Source organism: Lycorma delicatula, chromosome 4 (genome assembly GCF_047948215.1).
Source record: "Lycorma delicatula isolate Av1 chromosome 4, ASM4794821v1, whole genome shotgun sequence".
In the NCBI taxonomy this organism is placed as follows: Eukaryota; Metazoa; Arthropoda; class Insecta; order Hemiptera; family Fulgoridae; genus Lycorma; species Lycorma delicatula.
In genome coordinates, this window is record NC_134458.1 from 16,189,517 (window position 1) to 16,205,159 (window position 15,643).

A 15,643-nucleotide genomic window follows, 5' to 3' on the forward strand; every position below is an offset into this window, starting at 1 on the left:
TTTTCAATACATCCTCGTTTCTAACTCTTTCTACCCACTTCTAACCTCACTCTTACCCATTATATCAATTTTATTTTATTTTATCTCCCTATTCAGGTTCTTCAATTTGCCTGCTTGTAACAAGGTTTTCATATTCCATGTCCCTATTCACAGTCTTCTTTGTTTTTGCTTTTATTACTTCTCCTGTTGCTTTCCCAAGAGATCTGACTGGGAAGTCATTTCATCTCTGGAACATTTAGAAAAAGAACACATCATCATGGTGTCTTTCTAGGAATATCACTAAAATCTTTAATACAGTGGTTTTCAGTTTCCTTCTGTATTCTAATACCACTGATCTCATAAAGTTCATCAGTCTTTAAATACAGTTTCCCATCCCAAGGACAACAGAGTGCTCTAAACCACTACAACTTATCTACCCTCAGTGAGGTTGTTGGCTCTTGTAGTGGTGGCCTCCTTATACTGGAAGACAGTCAGTCTCTGCAACCATTAGCCACTTACTGCATAAGTGCTGCTCCCTCTCTTCCACAGGGAGGTGATTATCAGGATTCCCTTTTCATCAACAACTAGGACCTGTGTGGCTCTTCCTAGCCCTTCAGAATCATTACAGAGGTTACAGAAATGTCATTAGCATTACGGAACCAAGAGCATTTTTTAGTTTTTTGTGCAATGCAACAACTTTTCTAATCTAATGGTGAAAATATCAGTCAAAATTTGCAATAGATAGCTCAAGGTAGATTAATGGATCAACATTTGTTTTTTTGGAGCAGCAGGTTTTTACACCTGCTCCACTATCACTTTCAACAAAGTGTTACATTTTTGTAAAGGATATGGAGAACTTGTGGAAATAAATTATTTCTGAAAAACTGTATTTTTAATGTTTTTATTAATTTATACATTTTACAATTAATTTTTATCTGACAATTTAAAAAAAAAGTAAAACAGGTCATTAACATAATTTTTGTCAGTTTTATGTACTTATCAGGTTTTTTAATTTTCACTTTTAAAAATTTGTTTTTATAATTAAGTCAACTAACATAATGCTAATGGAACAAAAGAAAAGTTACAAAAATTTAATCGATACCCTTAAGAATTATTTGAAATACATACATAATATTTCTAATCGATACAATTAAACAAAATAATACACAAATGTTTTTTTTTCGCCCAGCTCAAGAGTGAAACATGGAAATCATGGGGTTTGTTTAGCCTAAGACTTCAGTGCTCGGCCCAGTGACAAAATTCTTACAAAAGTCAAATCAGTTAAAGATACAATTTAGTAGACAGAAAGTTAAAAAACATAACTTCTTTAATATAAAGATTTAAACTGGAATTTAATATATTTCTCATATTTTATAATAAAATAAACTCCATAAACACAGTTTTATAAAGCATAACATGAATAATGACTGCTTCTGATACTGCAGCTTTGTTTACCATATGCATATAATTACATAGGTGTCAATACAACTATTTAAATAAAATTACACTTATGAAAGGTATCACAAAGACAAGGGTCATATGCAGTAACCTGGCATACGACATAAGTCAACCCCTAAAACAGCAGGGCCATTTTTAAATATTAGTAAGCATCCCCTACCAAGATTAGTAGGAAAGGCGAGGAATGAAGTAGTTTCTCTTTGCTTTCTTTACAGAGATAAATATATTATTGTACATCAGCATGCCATAACTGCATTGAAATGCAGGTGATGACATTGAATCCCAAAAAGTAATATTTTCATTTTGTCACCACAAGGAAAGACTTATATTATGAACATCGTTACTTTCAGAGAAAGCAACATGAACTAGTGCCTCTTGTACTACAGGACCTTTATACCCATCCTAAAATTAAATAAAAGATAATGTAAAGCGATAAATAAAATTATATTGCTTCAACAACAATTACAAAATAATGTGTATTATTTCATTACAATATTAATTCTAATGTATCAATAACAATGGATATAAACTAACCGAGACAACAAAGCATTAACTTAAATATACTTTCATCAAATTTATCTACAAATAAAAGAATTAAATTCTATTATGTTAACTAACTTACCTGTGATTTCCTGAGATCATCAAGGCTAATTTTCCTAAATCCAGAGAAAGTCTTGGCGATAGCCTTACTCTGACGACGAGCGGTTATAACTAGTAAAATCCATTGTGGCAGTAAGTGATGGTGATTTGCTAATAATTCACCAATAGTTCTACTAATAGAATTTCTACATTTTCTTTCAAATTTAGCTCCAGAAACATGGAATTCATCTATAGAGTCAACAAGAATAAAATAACACTGATTTGGATTGGGACGAATTTCAGATAAGGGTACCAAAACCGCTTTCCTAAACGCATCATCTGGATCTCTTAATATACTTTCTCTATTAAGAATTCCGAGTATTTCAGGATCTGTTTTAATTTTTTTGCAAAATTCTTCAGATATATTAGCTAATTTAACAGACAACTGATCCACCAAACTTAAAATAAATTCAATGACAGACAGAGTCTTAATATCATGAGCTTGACAGAAATGGTAAGCTAACAATCTCCTATTCAAGCTGCGCTGAGGTCGTCCAGTGGGCCCAGGTGTTGGACATGTGATCTCACAACAAAGAGCAGTTTTACCAGATCCTGGACCACCCACAATAACAGCACCACATGTTTTTGATAATCCACGTTGTTCCAGGCAATGTGATAATTTGACAAAGGCCCATTCACGACAATAAAACCTTTTTCTTTCTAGATGACATGAAGTCATTTTAAATAAACCACTTCAGCCTATCGTTCTCATTAAATTATTTAACTCATACTTAATCACAGCAATGTTCAACAAGTTTTTTAGAAAGACCATAATGAAAATATATTATATGAATCACAGTTGAGTGAACCTAAAAGAAAAAAGAAACAAGTAAAATTAGGAAATGCTATGCGTAAAAACAATTGCAAAGCACATAACATACATATGCCAGGGCAATAACAACTTTACCTTACTTGCTTCAAAAAGCAGTAAAAAAGCTGATATTTTAACAACTACCCTGGCTGTAAATTAATTTTGCTGAGCATAATTTGTTTCTTAGTGATACAATAAAGAAATTTCTGTTTAATTTAGTATCTTAAATTTAATCTGTGTTGATTAAACTTTGAAACTGTTATTTAAATTTCACTTAAACATGAAGTCTACTGTTCATAAGACATTTACCTGCAGGAAACAAAGGTAAAATATAATTTGCAAAGCCAGAACCACCGAGACAAGTCACTGGATCTATTCAGATTTTGGTTATTCCTTCTGACTCTATTCTATTAGTTATTTTCCCAACACTCAACTCATTGTACTGATTGTTAATAGTATTGATTGTAAATTATACTGATTATTGTTATAAATAGTCATTAAGCTGCAGTTATGTGCAACTTTTATAATGCAGACATATTAAACATAAAAAAATTATAATCAAGCCATTCACACTAGGTTAAGGAACAAACATATTCAATGACTTCTTGATATAAGCTTTACATTTAGAATCTTCATAATTAGTGACACAACTTCATTAAAATGAGTATTTCAGAAAAAGAATTACTTTTAAATATCTTATCTTTGAAATATTCACAATTGGACATACAATTGTATCACTTGTATTGATACATTTATTTGTATCAAAAATGTTAAAAGTCCATAATTTTGAATAAAATATTTTTACCTTAATTAATAACTATATAATCTTTTATATAAAAATATAATAAACTGTTTGTCTACCGTTAATAAATAACATAGACTGTCATGAAAATTTTGGTTTGTGTTATACAAATCAGAACATTTGAATGATAATTTATTACTTCTAAATGATTTTTCAGTAAGTTCTTGGTGGAAAAAACAATATGTACAAGAACCATGAGATAAACTACTCAAGAATATAATTAGAACAGTAAAAGAATCAAATTAGAGTGTTAAAACGTTGTATAGATGACGGCACACAGACATCGTTATTTTCGCTACTTACAGTAAAATAGCCTTTATGCCTACTGTTCTGTGAATCATAACTTAATACACTCTCATCATTCCTTATCTGAGTCACAATTTTTACTTAGATTTATTATGTAATGCCATTATATGTAAATTATCCATGTGTTGTTTTTGTTCATTACAACAAAGTCTTCTTTACTATGTGTGTGTGTGTGCGTGTATGCATTTTTATTTTCTGTTCATTCACTGAATTTGTCATTTTTATTTTTACATATCCATATTACAGTTCAGAACTGTACAGTGCGATTGTTAGTTTAGTGTTCTGCTGGATGCTGTGAATTAGTGTAAGAAGTATGGCATCGAAAAAAAGAATTGTGTTGGACTTAAATACAAAAATCAAAGTAATCAAAGACAGTGAAAAAGATAAACTGTCTGTTAAAAACTTAGTCGAAAAATTTGGTGTATGCAAGACCTATCTATAAAACAGATCTATAAGATTTAAAAAATTAAAAACGAGTTACAAAATGAATGGTTAAAAGGAAGCGGTTCACAAATAAAAGGCGTATGTGAAAAACTGACAATAAGGACATTAACAAAATTGTTTGGGAGTGGTTTGTGAGTGCAAGGGCAAGAAAGTTACCGATTTTAGGAGTAATTGTACAGCACCAAGCAAAGGAAATTGCACAGAAATTAGTAACACCAATTTCACCGCTTCAAATGGTTGGCTGGAAAGTTTTAAAAAGCGACATCAAATTATGTTTAAAGAAGTATGTGGTGAGGCTGGAGATGTGTGTGACAAGAAAGTAACTGACTGGAAAACAAAACTTGCTACTTTGACTGAAAATTACAAAACAAACCTAGAAATATTGCAAACGGGGACGAAACCGGCCTTTTTTATCGTACACTACCAAGTAAGACTGCTTGAAAGGAGAACATTGTACAGGAGGGAAGCATTCCAAGGAAAGGTTGACAGTTTTTGTTTGCAGTTTTATGACAGGAGAACTAGAAAAACTGCTCGTTATTGGAAAGGCTGATAAGCCAAGGTATTTTAAAAAACATTTATAAAGACAATCTTCCTGTAGTATGTAGACCCAACAAAAAATCATGGATGACATGGCATGTTGTGGAGTAGTTACTTAGGTTTAACACAAGAATGAAGCAACAAAATAGACACATTTTTCTCTTTTTAGATAACGCCACATGTCATCTGGATATTGCATTAAGCCATGTTAAACTAGCTTGGTTCCCACCAAATACGCAAAGCGTTATCCAGCCTATGGACCAGGGTATAATTAAATGTCTCAAATTACACTACCGTAGATTTTTAATGAAATCTCCGTTAACAATTACTGAAGTGGCACGGTCAACTACTCAACTAACTAAATCTATATTAGAGCTCGATGCTATAATTTGGCTGTCAGAAGCATTTAAATGCGTATCGGCAGAGACGGTTTAACACTGCTTCCAAAAAGCAAACTTTCAATTGCACACAGCTACAGAAACGGAACTTATGACGACATTTGATGACTTGCAGATCTTATGAAAATATATAATTGGTGAAGATTTTGTTAACATGAACAACTTATTAGAGTCTCTAATAAGTTGTCATAGAGAATAAAGGTGAATTTATTGACCACCATTGAAAGAAAACTGATGAAGACAAAAGTGATTCCAATGACTGTAACAGTAACGAACTGTAGAAAATTAAATCATACAGTGCAGCGTTATCCAACCTATTAGACCTTCAGGAATTTTCACTTACAGCAAATGATTCAGAGTTGTTTAACATAATTTGTAAAGCCAGAAGTTGACAGAAAAGAGAGTAGCTGAAAAAGAAAGTTCAGTACAAAAAAAATAACCAATTTTTTTTCTTATAACAATACTAAATTAAATAATGAACAGTAATAAAGTACATTTAGGTTAATTTAAATTATGTTTACTTATTAAAGTGTAATAGTTTAAGGTACTGAAATTCGTTATTATTTAAAATTATCAGTTCCTAAGTATAAAATTTTTTAAATTAAAACACGAAAATTGTTCTACAATCCAGTATACTGTTCTGTACGTACTAACATAAGACAGAAATTTGTCCTTACGATTCACTAACAAACCTCTGTACAACCCACTGCTGAAAATGAAATGGGGTTCTGGTAAGTACACTACCATATTTTTCTTCTTAATTTTATAGTCCGCTAGTTCATCTCTGTATTCACCGGAATCCTGTTCACAATGTAAAATATTTTCGGTCCCGTGAAATTCCGTTAATTCAGGTTTTACTGTATTTTTATTTTATTTCAATTTTGATTTTAATATGTAATTTAATACTAAATATTTTTTTAAATCTACAACTGAAGATGCGGGTTGCCAAGAAAGCGCTTTTGTAGAGATTGTATGAAAAAATAAGGTGAGTGTCATTTTATTTTATTCAATTTTGTACTTGGGTAGATCAAATTTAATATATATATATATATTTCAAATTCTATGAACATAAATTAGAACATTATTAGGTAGGAAATGTATTATTTCAATTGTCTGTACTAGGTGGTTTATGTCAATAAAGTTAAAATATTTAGTTTATATATATATATTTATTTTTTCTAAACTGTAATTTCATCTTTAACTGTCTCTGCATAGGCATTTTTAAAAAATATTAATTCATACTAATAAATTTCTATTTATTACTAATAAGTTGTGGATAGATCTGCAGGACAAAATACTTTCTATCAGTACAAAAAAAAATTAACACATTATGAACCAAATAAATATGTTTTTAAAAAAGGATTTTATTGAAATAAAATATTATGCAAAATGTCTGTCAAATGAGAAAATGCATTTCAAACAATGATTAAATTCTATAACATAAACTTCTTATTTACAGTGGTCTGTAACTGCCGCATCTGTTAAACAATTAATGAAGATTGTTAAATATAAGAAAATTAAAATAATCACAATGTGTATATATATATATATATATAAATATAAAATGACTTTTTTCAGTAGTATTTTCACGCTATTTCAGTCTACCTAATGATAGCTATCATAGAAACATTTTGTTTTAATTCAAGTACTTACTGCACTTTAATTTTATAGATAACTTATAAGTATTTTTTGACATTCAGTAAATAATGTACTGAAAAACCACAAGTGCTCCTACATGAAAACCCTGGTTTATTTTTTTTAATGCTTTGGTGATCATTAAAATTACATCACAACTTAACACATCAGAGGATGACTTTAAAAAAAATAATTGCAAAATGTTATTATTATCATCATCACTAGTACTTAAGATAACAGTTCTCTGATAAGCTAAAGAACGTGCATAAGTAAAATTTTCACAATATCTGAAAGCTAATCCAAAACTTTTCATTTAATGCAATACCTTTCCTCTCAAAATATAATAATCCTTCAATATCTCGCCATCCTCTTATGTTCTTTTTCGAACAATTTCTTAATACAGAAGCTAACAGATCAAATTACATCATTGTAAGTGATGAATGAAATTCATCAAGTAACTCATGAATGAAATCATTCCTGAGACAGTCAAAACAAAAGACAATGCACACACATACACGTATAAACAATTATATAATTTATTTTGCAATATTTTTTAACTCAAGGGATCCCAAAACATTGGAGGAATATAGAAATTCAACAAGTTCATTATCTGATTAAACTTTCCCTCTATGGCATATTACACTCACTAGTAGGGTTAAGTAAAAAGGAAAAGGTTTGCACTAACCTCGTGTGCTCATCTTAAAGTTAATCTAATAATCTATCTTTTCAATAACAGAAAATTACTACAAATAAAATTCATATAGAGCAAATAGAAAGTTATTGATTTTTGGTAAAATAAATCACTTTTCAGACAAGGAAACAAAGATTTAATATAATAGTTAAATAAAAACATATTCAATTTAAATCCAATAAAAACTTGCAGTTCACCAAAAAAAGTAACAATGATTACTGAAAAATGCAAATGATATGATAATACACTCAATTACAATCATCCAAGGACACAAGAGCAAATACAGAGTTTGCCAGAAAGTTCAGAGACAGACCTAAAAAAAAAAGTTTGAAAGAAAGTAATTTTAATGACAAAATAAGAAAATTATGTAGTATACATGTAGTACATGGTTCAGTAGTTAATGGGCCTCCCTTAGCCTTGTAGCATTCCTTTATCCTCTTCGGCATGGCGTTTATAAGCTTCTGACACTCCCCTTGGTAATGTTTTGCCAAATCTGCATCAACATATACTTCAGTTTGGTCTTATTTTTAGGATTTGTTTGGCTAGACATTGAACCATCATGTTCCATATATTTTCGATGGGGGATTAGGTCAGGGCTCCTTGCTGGCTATCAAAGAACCTCAACATCTTGCTTAGAAAATTAGTCCTTGGTGGAGGTGTAACATGGGGCGTTGTTTTGCTGGTAGATAAAATTTTCACAACGTAATTTTTTAAATGACAGTAACATGACTTTCTCCATTGTTAGGCAGTATTTTACACTATTCATACTTCCCTCAAAAAAAGAAAGCTCCCCTGGACCCTCAGATGTGACGGAACCCCATCTTGTCACCACCACAGCACTGGTCTGAACTGCCAAAGCGACACAAGCAGACAAAAGGTCTTTGTATGTCAAACCCTGATTCTGCACCTAGGAAACAGTTCAAATCGACTTTCATCTGAGAAGACAATGTGCCTCCAAGCCTCCTGTAACCAGTCAATTTGAGCCTTACACCAAATTTTGCGTTGGTTTTTAGTCAGAACATTTGGCAAGGGTTTGCAGAGAGCATAGAAAGAGTTCATACATATTTCCCGAAGCCTTGAAGTCACAGTAGACACACAAATATTGAGGTCTTTGTTATCTTTCTTCATAACAGACAATAAATCATTATAACTTGCATTTTGGTTTTTATGACTCAAAATTAAAAGCTTTCAATCTTGATGAAGCAAGGTTTTGCACAGTTTGCCATTTTGCAGAGCTTCAATGATGATGCCAGCTTCCTTAAAACATCTCACTGTATTCTCAACACATGCTTTAGGTTCATTAAGTTTAGATGCCACTGATTGGTATGAGTTACTGCACTTGTGCATATCAATAATTTGCCACTTGGTATCTTCAGACATAGATGATCGCCCCATTTCTGCAGAATTTACTTTCAAAAAACAATAAAAAGTGTAGCAAGGCTTTAAACAACAGTCTGACACAACGTCATGAGAGAATGCGTGCAATTGATGTGTCAAAAACAAGACTTGGAAAAAATAGCTATGCAGTCAGAACACATCTAAGTGTTGCCAATCAGGAATTATCGTGAAACGAAAATGTACAATTTTACTACCGAATTATCTGAAAAAAAAAAAAAAATTTCTTTGAGAGGCAACTAATTAAGTAGGAATTTCTTGTCCCAGGTTGTATTATTTTATGATCATAATGACATAACAAAGCTGCAGTAAAAATTTCATAGCTGCAGGTGAGCTGTTTGAGAAAAAAAGATTTTAGTTGGAAAAACAGGGTTTTAGTCCTGTTTCAGAAATGATAAAAATATTCTACCTACAAAAGTATTAGAGCTACAGCAGTGAAAGTTTTACTGAAAGCCCATAATTAAATTCCTAATAACATTATGAAAAAAAATTGACTAAAATGCATTTAAATTACGACAAAGGCGGATTCAACAAAATGTAGGCCTGTCTCTAAACTTTCTGACAACACTGTATATAAATCCAAAAATTTGTCTGTTTGCAACAGCATTACATGAGAACTAACCGACAGATTACTTTTAAGTTTGTAGAATACATTCATGATATCCCAGAGAAGGTTTAAGCCATATATCCAGGTCCTAGCCCCCTTGGGATGAAGATGTAAATTAAAGATATTCAATAAAGAAAAGAGATAGTAACACATTTAGTTTATTATATTTCGTCAAAAGTCTGTGACAGAATAGTTACTACTGTTCTGATTTTTGTAATTTATTTTTTCATATTTCTATAAAGTCTGAATACTTTAATTGTTTTTTTTTTTTTGTTATTCAATCCAGTATTATTCTCACAACCATTAACATAACAAATAACAAACACTGTGGGGGTCAGGGAGTGGAGCCCTCTGGCTAGATGGGAATGGTGAGTGAAGCAAGCTCTGCAGCCCTAGGGAGCCCCTGGGCTCGCCTTGGCCAACCTGGGCCCTGGGAGCCCAGGGAATAAGCAAGCCCTGGCTGGCTAGTTTTTAAATATAATAAGCTTATAAGTATGTACACATATAAAAAAAAAATACATTAAGAAAATTGCATAAAAAATGGATGTGAAGTTAATTAAATATGTAGAAAAGTACATAATATGCTTAAAAAAATTAAAAAGGCTAATTTAGTTTTTAAAGCTAAGTTGTTTTAACGTAAATAATTTGAACTTATAGATAATGTACATGTACATGCGTGTATGTGTGAGAATTAAAAATATGAAAATTCCTTTAAAAAATGTAAAATAAATAACTAAAATAATTATGATTAAAAAGATTATATTATAATCTATAATTTTTTTTAAATAATGGTTGATATTAAAATAATTCAAATATAAAAAATATGAAAAAACTGACAACTGGATCAAGGTGGATACTGGAAAAATCATATGCAATTTTTTTTAATTATTACAATATAGAGCATTTAAAAATATGAATGGCAAGTTTTTAAAAAGTTGCTGAAAAAGTAGAATAATACAGAAAATAAAAGAAAAACAATCATCTTTTACAAAAATACTTTATACATTTTAACATAAACCAGGTTAAAAAATCACTAGTTAATACTTGAAAAGGGGGCTTCTTTTTTTTTGTCTTCAGTCATTTGACTGGTTTGATGCAGCTTTCCAAGATTCCCTATCTAGTGCTAGTCGTTTCATTTCAGTATACCCTCTACATCCTACATCCCTAACAATTTGAAAAGGGGGTAAACTTGTAAAATAACAAAGGGGAGGTCAAATAAAACTAATTTAATAGCACTAACTTTGATTATATGTGCTCAACCATACACACATTTATACTTATAACTGAAATATTTACTGAAAAATATCTTAGAAGAATCTACAAACAAAGGGCGACTATATTATAACATGTATGTGATGAATTTTAATATACTAGTGTATTATTATTTGTAAAATATAAATATTGCGTGACTGCCTTGGTGGCTAAGTCAGTAGTATCACAGACTACTAAACCAAAGGTCAGAGGTTTGACTCTTGATAAAGATCTTGTAGTGAAATATCTTGACAAAGATTTTTGTAGTGAAATAGAAGTACGTTTAGAAGTCTGTCAACCAATAGGTGTCATGTACAACAAAAAAATTTAAAAAAAGAAACATAAAGCAAAGTATTAATTAATCATTTAGTATCACTAAGTTTATTCATGTTAGAGTAAAATTTTAAATAACTAGATGATAATTTCTGCTGTTGTTACAGATTTACTTCCACATAAATAATGTACTTTTTAACAGCCTACAAAAAAAAGAAGAAAATTCCTTTTGAAGAAAATAAAGGAATTTTAATAAATAATTACTTCCATTTATCACCTGTACATAAAAAAAAAAATAGTTATGTATGTAAATTACTTATGTTCTGTTTAAATACATTATCAGATTTATCAAAGAACCCACATACACTGCCAAAATAAACCTTCATAATATACTAAAAATTTTAATAATTTATAAAATAAAATATTGCCAATAAAAAATTATTACTGTCGGAAACTACTTCAACAGTAATACAACGTACAAATTATATTGGTCAGAATTTAAGCCACAATTTAATTAACTATTTATCACTATGATATATACAGTAAAACTTTACCAAGCGAGGTCACATAAACGAAGACGCTCGTAACTTATGCGATTATTAAGAACCATCAAGAACATTCAATTCTATTTAAATTCCAAATTTTTTAATCAATTTAAATGTTATCATTACATTTTAAAATCGCCCTTTAAACAAGAAACGAAATAATACGAGTTTCGGGTATACAAATTTCAACCTGTGTATATAATCATTATATTCACTTATCTCTTTTAAGATGTTTGAAATAAAAAAAATTAAACATAAATCAAAACGCCAACTACAATACATTATATCATAAATAAATGTATTTAAAAACAAGAGAAGTATTAAAAACTGACCTAACATAAATCCGTCTGAGGTTAAAAAGGAACTGGCATAGGAAAACATTAGGCCATAACTTCATTAATATAAAAATTAAACATAACATTAAGAAAAAAAACAATTTTCTATGAACTCAACCCATTTGCTTTTGAAAGTAATTACTTTTTGCCCGACTTTATTGAAGAATGCCTAAAAATTAATCAATAACAATTCACCAAACAAGAACAACCGTACTAGAACAGTCAACTAAATCGAAAAACAAAGCAACTTCGGTACTACTTCTAAAACGTAACTCCAGATAGTGCCACTAAACATATAATTTCGTCAATGAAACCATATGTGCATTGCAATCATCAAAATCTTGTTTTAAACATATTGAAAAAATATGATTAAATTAAATATTGATGGCAATTAAATATTTATTTTGTACCAAGATAGGAATGAGAATTTATATTAAAACAGATTAAATTATTTTTTGGAACACTGAAAAGTAAAATCAATTTATTATTCACTTCCACAAATTTATCTTTATAGTTTTTTGCCAAGTACCATAATCTCCAACGATGTTATTTAATTAAAAGAAAATCCGAATATATTTTAGGATGCTTTACCGAAAAACTACAATAATTTCTAATTCGGTATTTTTTGTATTAGAACTTATTATATTCTAGTAGTCGATATGAACAATTGGTGTACAAATTTCGATAGTTTTCATGCCGGTACTATTACCTTTAAATTTTTATTGTAACCTATAATTCTACTTTCTTTATTTTTGGTTTCGTTATTGCTTTTTCTGAAGTTTTTCCAGCATTCATTAAACATGGAGCAAACTGATGTTCTAAGCCATACACGGAAATTTATTGGAAAAGAAATCTGTATATTTAATATTGAAGAAGTCAATTTGGAAGGATCAACAGCTATAATTGTAGGTTATTTTAATACATACCATTGCTTTGAAACGTTTATTCCGACTTGTAAAAATAATTCTTGTAACTTTTTTCTGAAGCAGTCACCGATGAAACTATCTTAGAATTATACACTATTGAAATAAAAAGAATTAATCTGTTTTTCGTTTCATAAGTTTATTGTTTAAATAATTGTTATTGCGCATAAAATTCAGTTGATAGTATGGTACTTCGTGCTGATGCAGCCATTTGGTTGTACTTGTTTGGAATTCTCTTGTGTTTGATTTGGATATTCTTGATTATAATTAAAAATTATAGTAATTTACAATTGATTAAAACACTTTCCTAGTGCTTATAGACCATTAACTTTTTGTTTCTAGTAACATGAAGTTTAAATCCGTAACCTATAAAGTGAGAAAGAAAATTGTGGTATGAATTCCCATTATTCACTTAACTAAACATTTTAGCCACTGTATCTCATGCAGAAAGTTTAGTTAATTTCTCCTGTAACATTTATTTTATGGCTTCACCGGAAGTAAGATGAGAACTCATATTCACTGTATTTTCTATTTATGCAAGCACCAATCTAATTTTGGTTGCTTAATTTTTATACATGTGAAGTTGTGATGCTGCAAATCTTGTAAGATATGTTGCACTGTATTGTGTTACCTCTACACCCTTATCCCTTCAAATGACATTTTGAGATTTTGGTGGTGTTTAGTTTTTATTTTTGCTTTGTTGTAACTCTTCCTATCTTTTTTTTTCTTCTGTTTATCCTGCAGAACCAGCGTCAGGATTACTTCAGAGGATGATATGTATGACTGTAAATGAAATGTTGTCTTGTACATTCTCAGGTCAACCATATCTCATATGTTGTTAATTGAAACCCAACCTCCGAAGAACACCAATATCCACAATCTATATAAAAGTAACTGCCTTTACTAGGATTTGAACCTTAGAACTCTCAACTTCAAAATCAGCTGATTTGTGAAGATGCATTCACCACTAGACCAACCCAGTGGGTTGATTCTCCATATCTGTCAAATATCTTATATCATGTTTTCTGTTGTTCTTATACAACTGCTATTTACAGTTAGTACAATTTCAGTAGGTAAATTGAAGGTGATGCTATGAATAATGGTACTACATTCTACTTTATTAACATACTAGCAGAATTGCCAGAAGTAATGCAACACTCAATTGTAAACTTAATTATTTATTTTTATATTTTAACTTTGTACTAAGCCTTGATAAAGTTGTTAGATTTATGAACATCCAACAACATTACCATTCAAGAGTATGTCATACTGAACTAATAATTAAGTATTAAATAGTAGTTTTATCAAAGTCTCAAGTTTCATGCTTATTATGTTTAAGCTTTACAATATAAAGTACAATATGTTTTGCATTACTAATTTATTTGTAATCAAACTGAATAAAAGAAGGAATTTTTGTCTATTTCAAATGCCTGTGTTGTATTTTAATTTATAAAATGTTATTACATGTATCATAAATATATAGGGTACTTACGTATTAACGCCACCGCAGCTACAGCTTTATTTAAAAACAAAGTAGTCAATCGGATTTTGGTGGAAAATGAACAGTCTCTTTATTAATTTTAATAAATGGTTATTTATATTTATTTATTTTATAAATATAATTTAACCAAACTTAACCTTCGCTCTCTTTCCTTGACTAATTAACACCGTAATTTTTTGAGTATTTATTTAATAAATTCAATAATTATTGCAATTCTTATTTAAATAATCAAAACACTCCTGTTAATTAGTCAAAGTTAGCGAGCGTAGGTTAAGTTTGGTTAAATTATATTTATAAAATAAATAAATATAAATAACCATTTATTAAAATTAATAAAGAGACTGTTCATTTTCCACCAAAATCCGATCTATGTTAAACTCTATATTGGCCCATTTTCCACTGAAATTCGATCGACTACTTTATTTTTAAATAAAGCTGTAGTTGCGGTGACGTTAATAAGTAAGTACCATATAAAGTTTCTAGTCACGTAGCATATGTTTTTAGTTTATAAATCTTTTATTTAATGTGTTAGAACCTTTAATTGTGTTATTTTATTAATCCCTTTCATTTGATTTGTAAATATTCTTATTAAATGAATAAACCACACAGAACTTTAAAGCAGTATTTTTAAAGGGATGAGAATAAATGACATTAAAAAAAGAAGTTTTCTAAAAGTTTGTATACCGTATTACTAAAGAAAAATATATGATTAATGCAAAGATAAAGACATAAAAATTAATTAATTTTTTAAATTTAACCCCACATTAATCATTGTGTCTCCTACTAAAGTAAACACGTTTAACATAAACACAATTTTATTCAAAAAAGATTGTGATTGTAGGTTATTCATGTGAAAATTACAGTAAAAATATTTTTCTGGTTATTTTTCTAATATAGAAAAAAGTCAGGATTTTGTTGATCGAATAAAAATTAAAGATTTGAAGAATGATTACGTGTAAACAATTCCAGTATGTGGTTAACTTTTGTGCCCTTTATTTATACTTATTAAATAATAATTAAACTTGAACAGTATATGTATAATCAAATTTATAGAATAACAGTTACTTTTAATGTTATTTTGATTTTTTTTTTTGTTTTGAACTGACAGACAAG

General features: G+C 29.6%; 2 protein-coding genes across 8 annotated transcripts in view; one reads left to right on the top strand and one right to left on the bottom strand.

Moving 5' to 3' along the window:
- LOC142323138 (uncharacterized) overlaps positions 1–12,376 on the bottom strand; it is a 140,501-nt gene extending 128,125 nt beyond the window's left edge. For 4 of the 6 annotated variants that reach the window (XM_075362400.1, XM_075362399.1, XM_075362395.1 and 1 more), the window contains exons 1-2: positions 12,104–12,376; positions 2,060–2,885 (exon numbers count right to left, since the gene is read on the bottom strand). In XM_075362400.1, coding sequence (XP_075218515.1) covers positions 2,060–2,755 — 696 coding nt within the window. In that variant the 5' untranslated portion in view covers positions 2,756–2,885; positions 12,104–12,376. Of the gene's footprint in view, positions 1–2,059; positions 2,886–7,334; positions 7,352–11,780; positions 11,852–12,103 lie in introns of those variants that run through there. The other 2 variants (XM_075362397.1, XM_075362398.1) reach the window with 2 other exon arrangements.
- A 395-nt stretch (positions 12,377–12,771) lies between these two features.
- The window catches only part of LOC142323139 (proteasome assembly chaperone 2), a 32,417-nt gene continuing 29,545 nt past the window's right edge, over positions 12,772–15,643 (top strand). For both annotated transcript variants that reach the window (XR_012756030.1, XM_075362402.1), the window contains exon 1: positions 12,772–13,011. Coding sequence is in view for 1 of the 2 variants with exons in the window: in XM_075362402.1 (XP_075218517.1) it covers positions 12,907–13,011 (105 nt within the window). In the remaining variant the exon portion in view is untranslated. The remainder of the gene's footprint in view (positions 13,012–15,643) is intronic.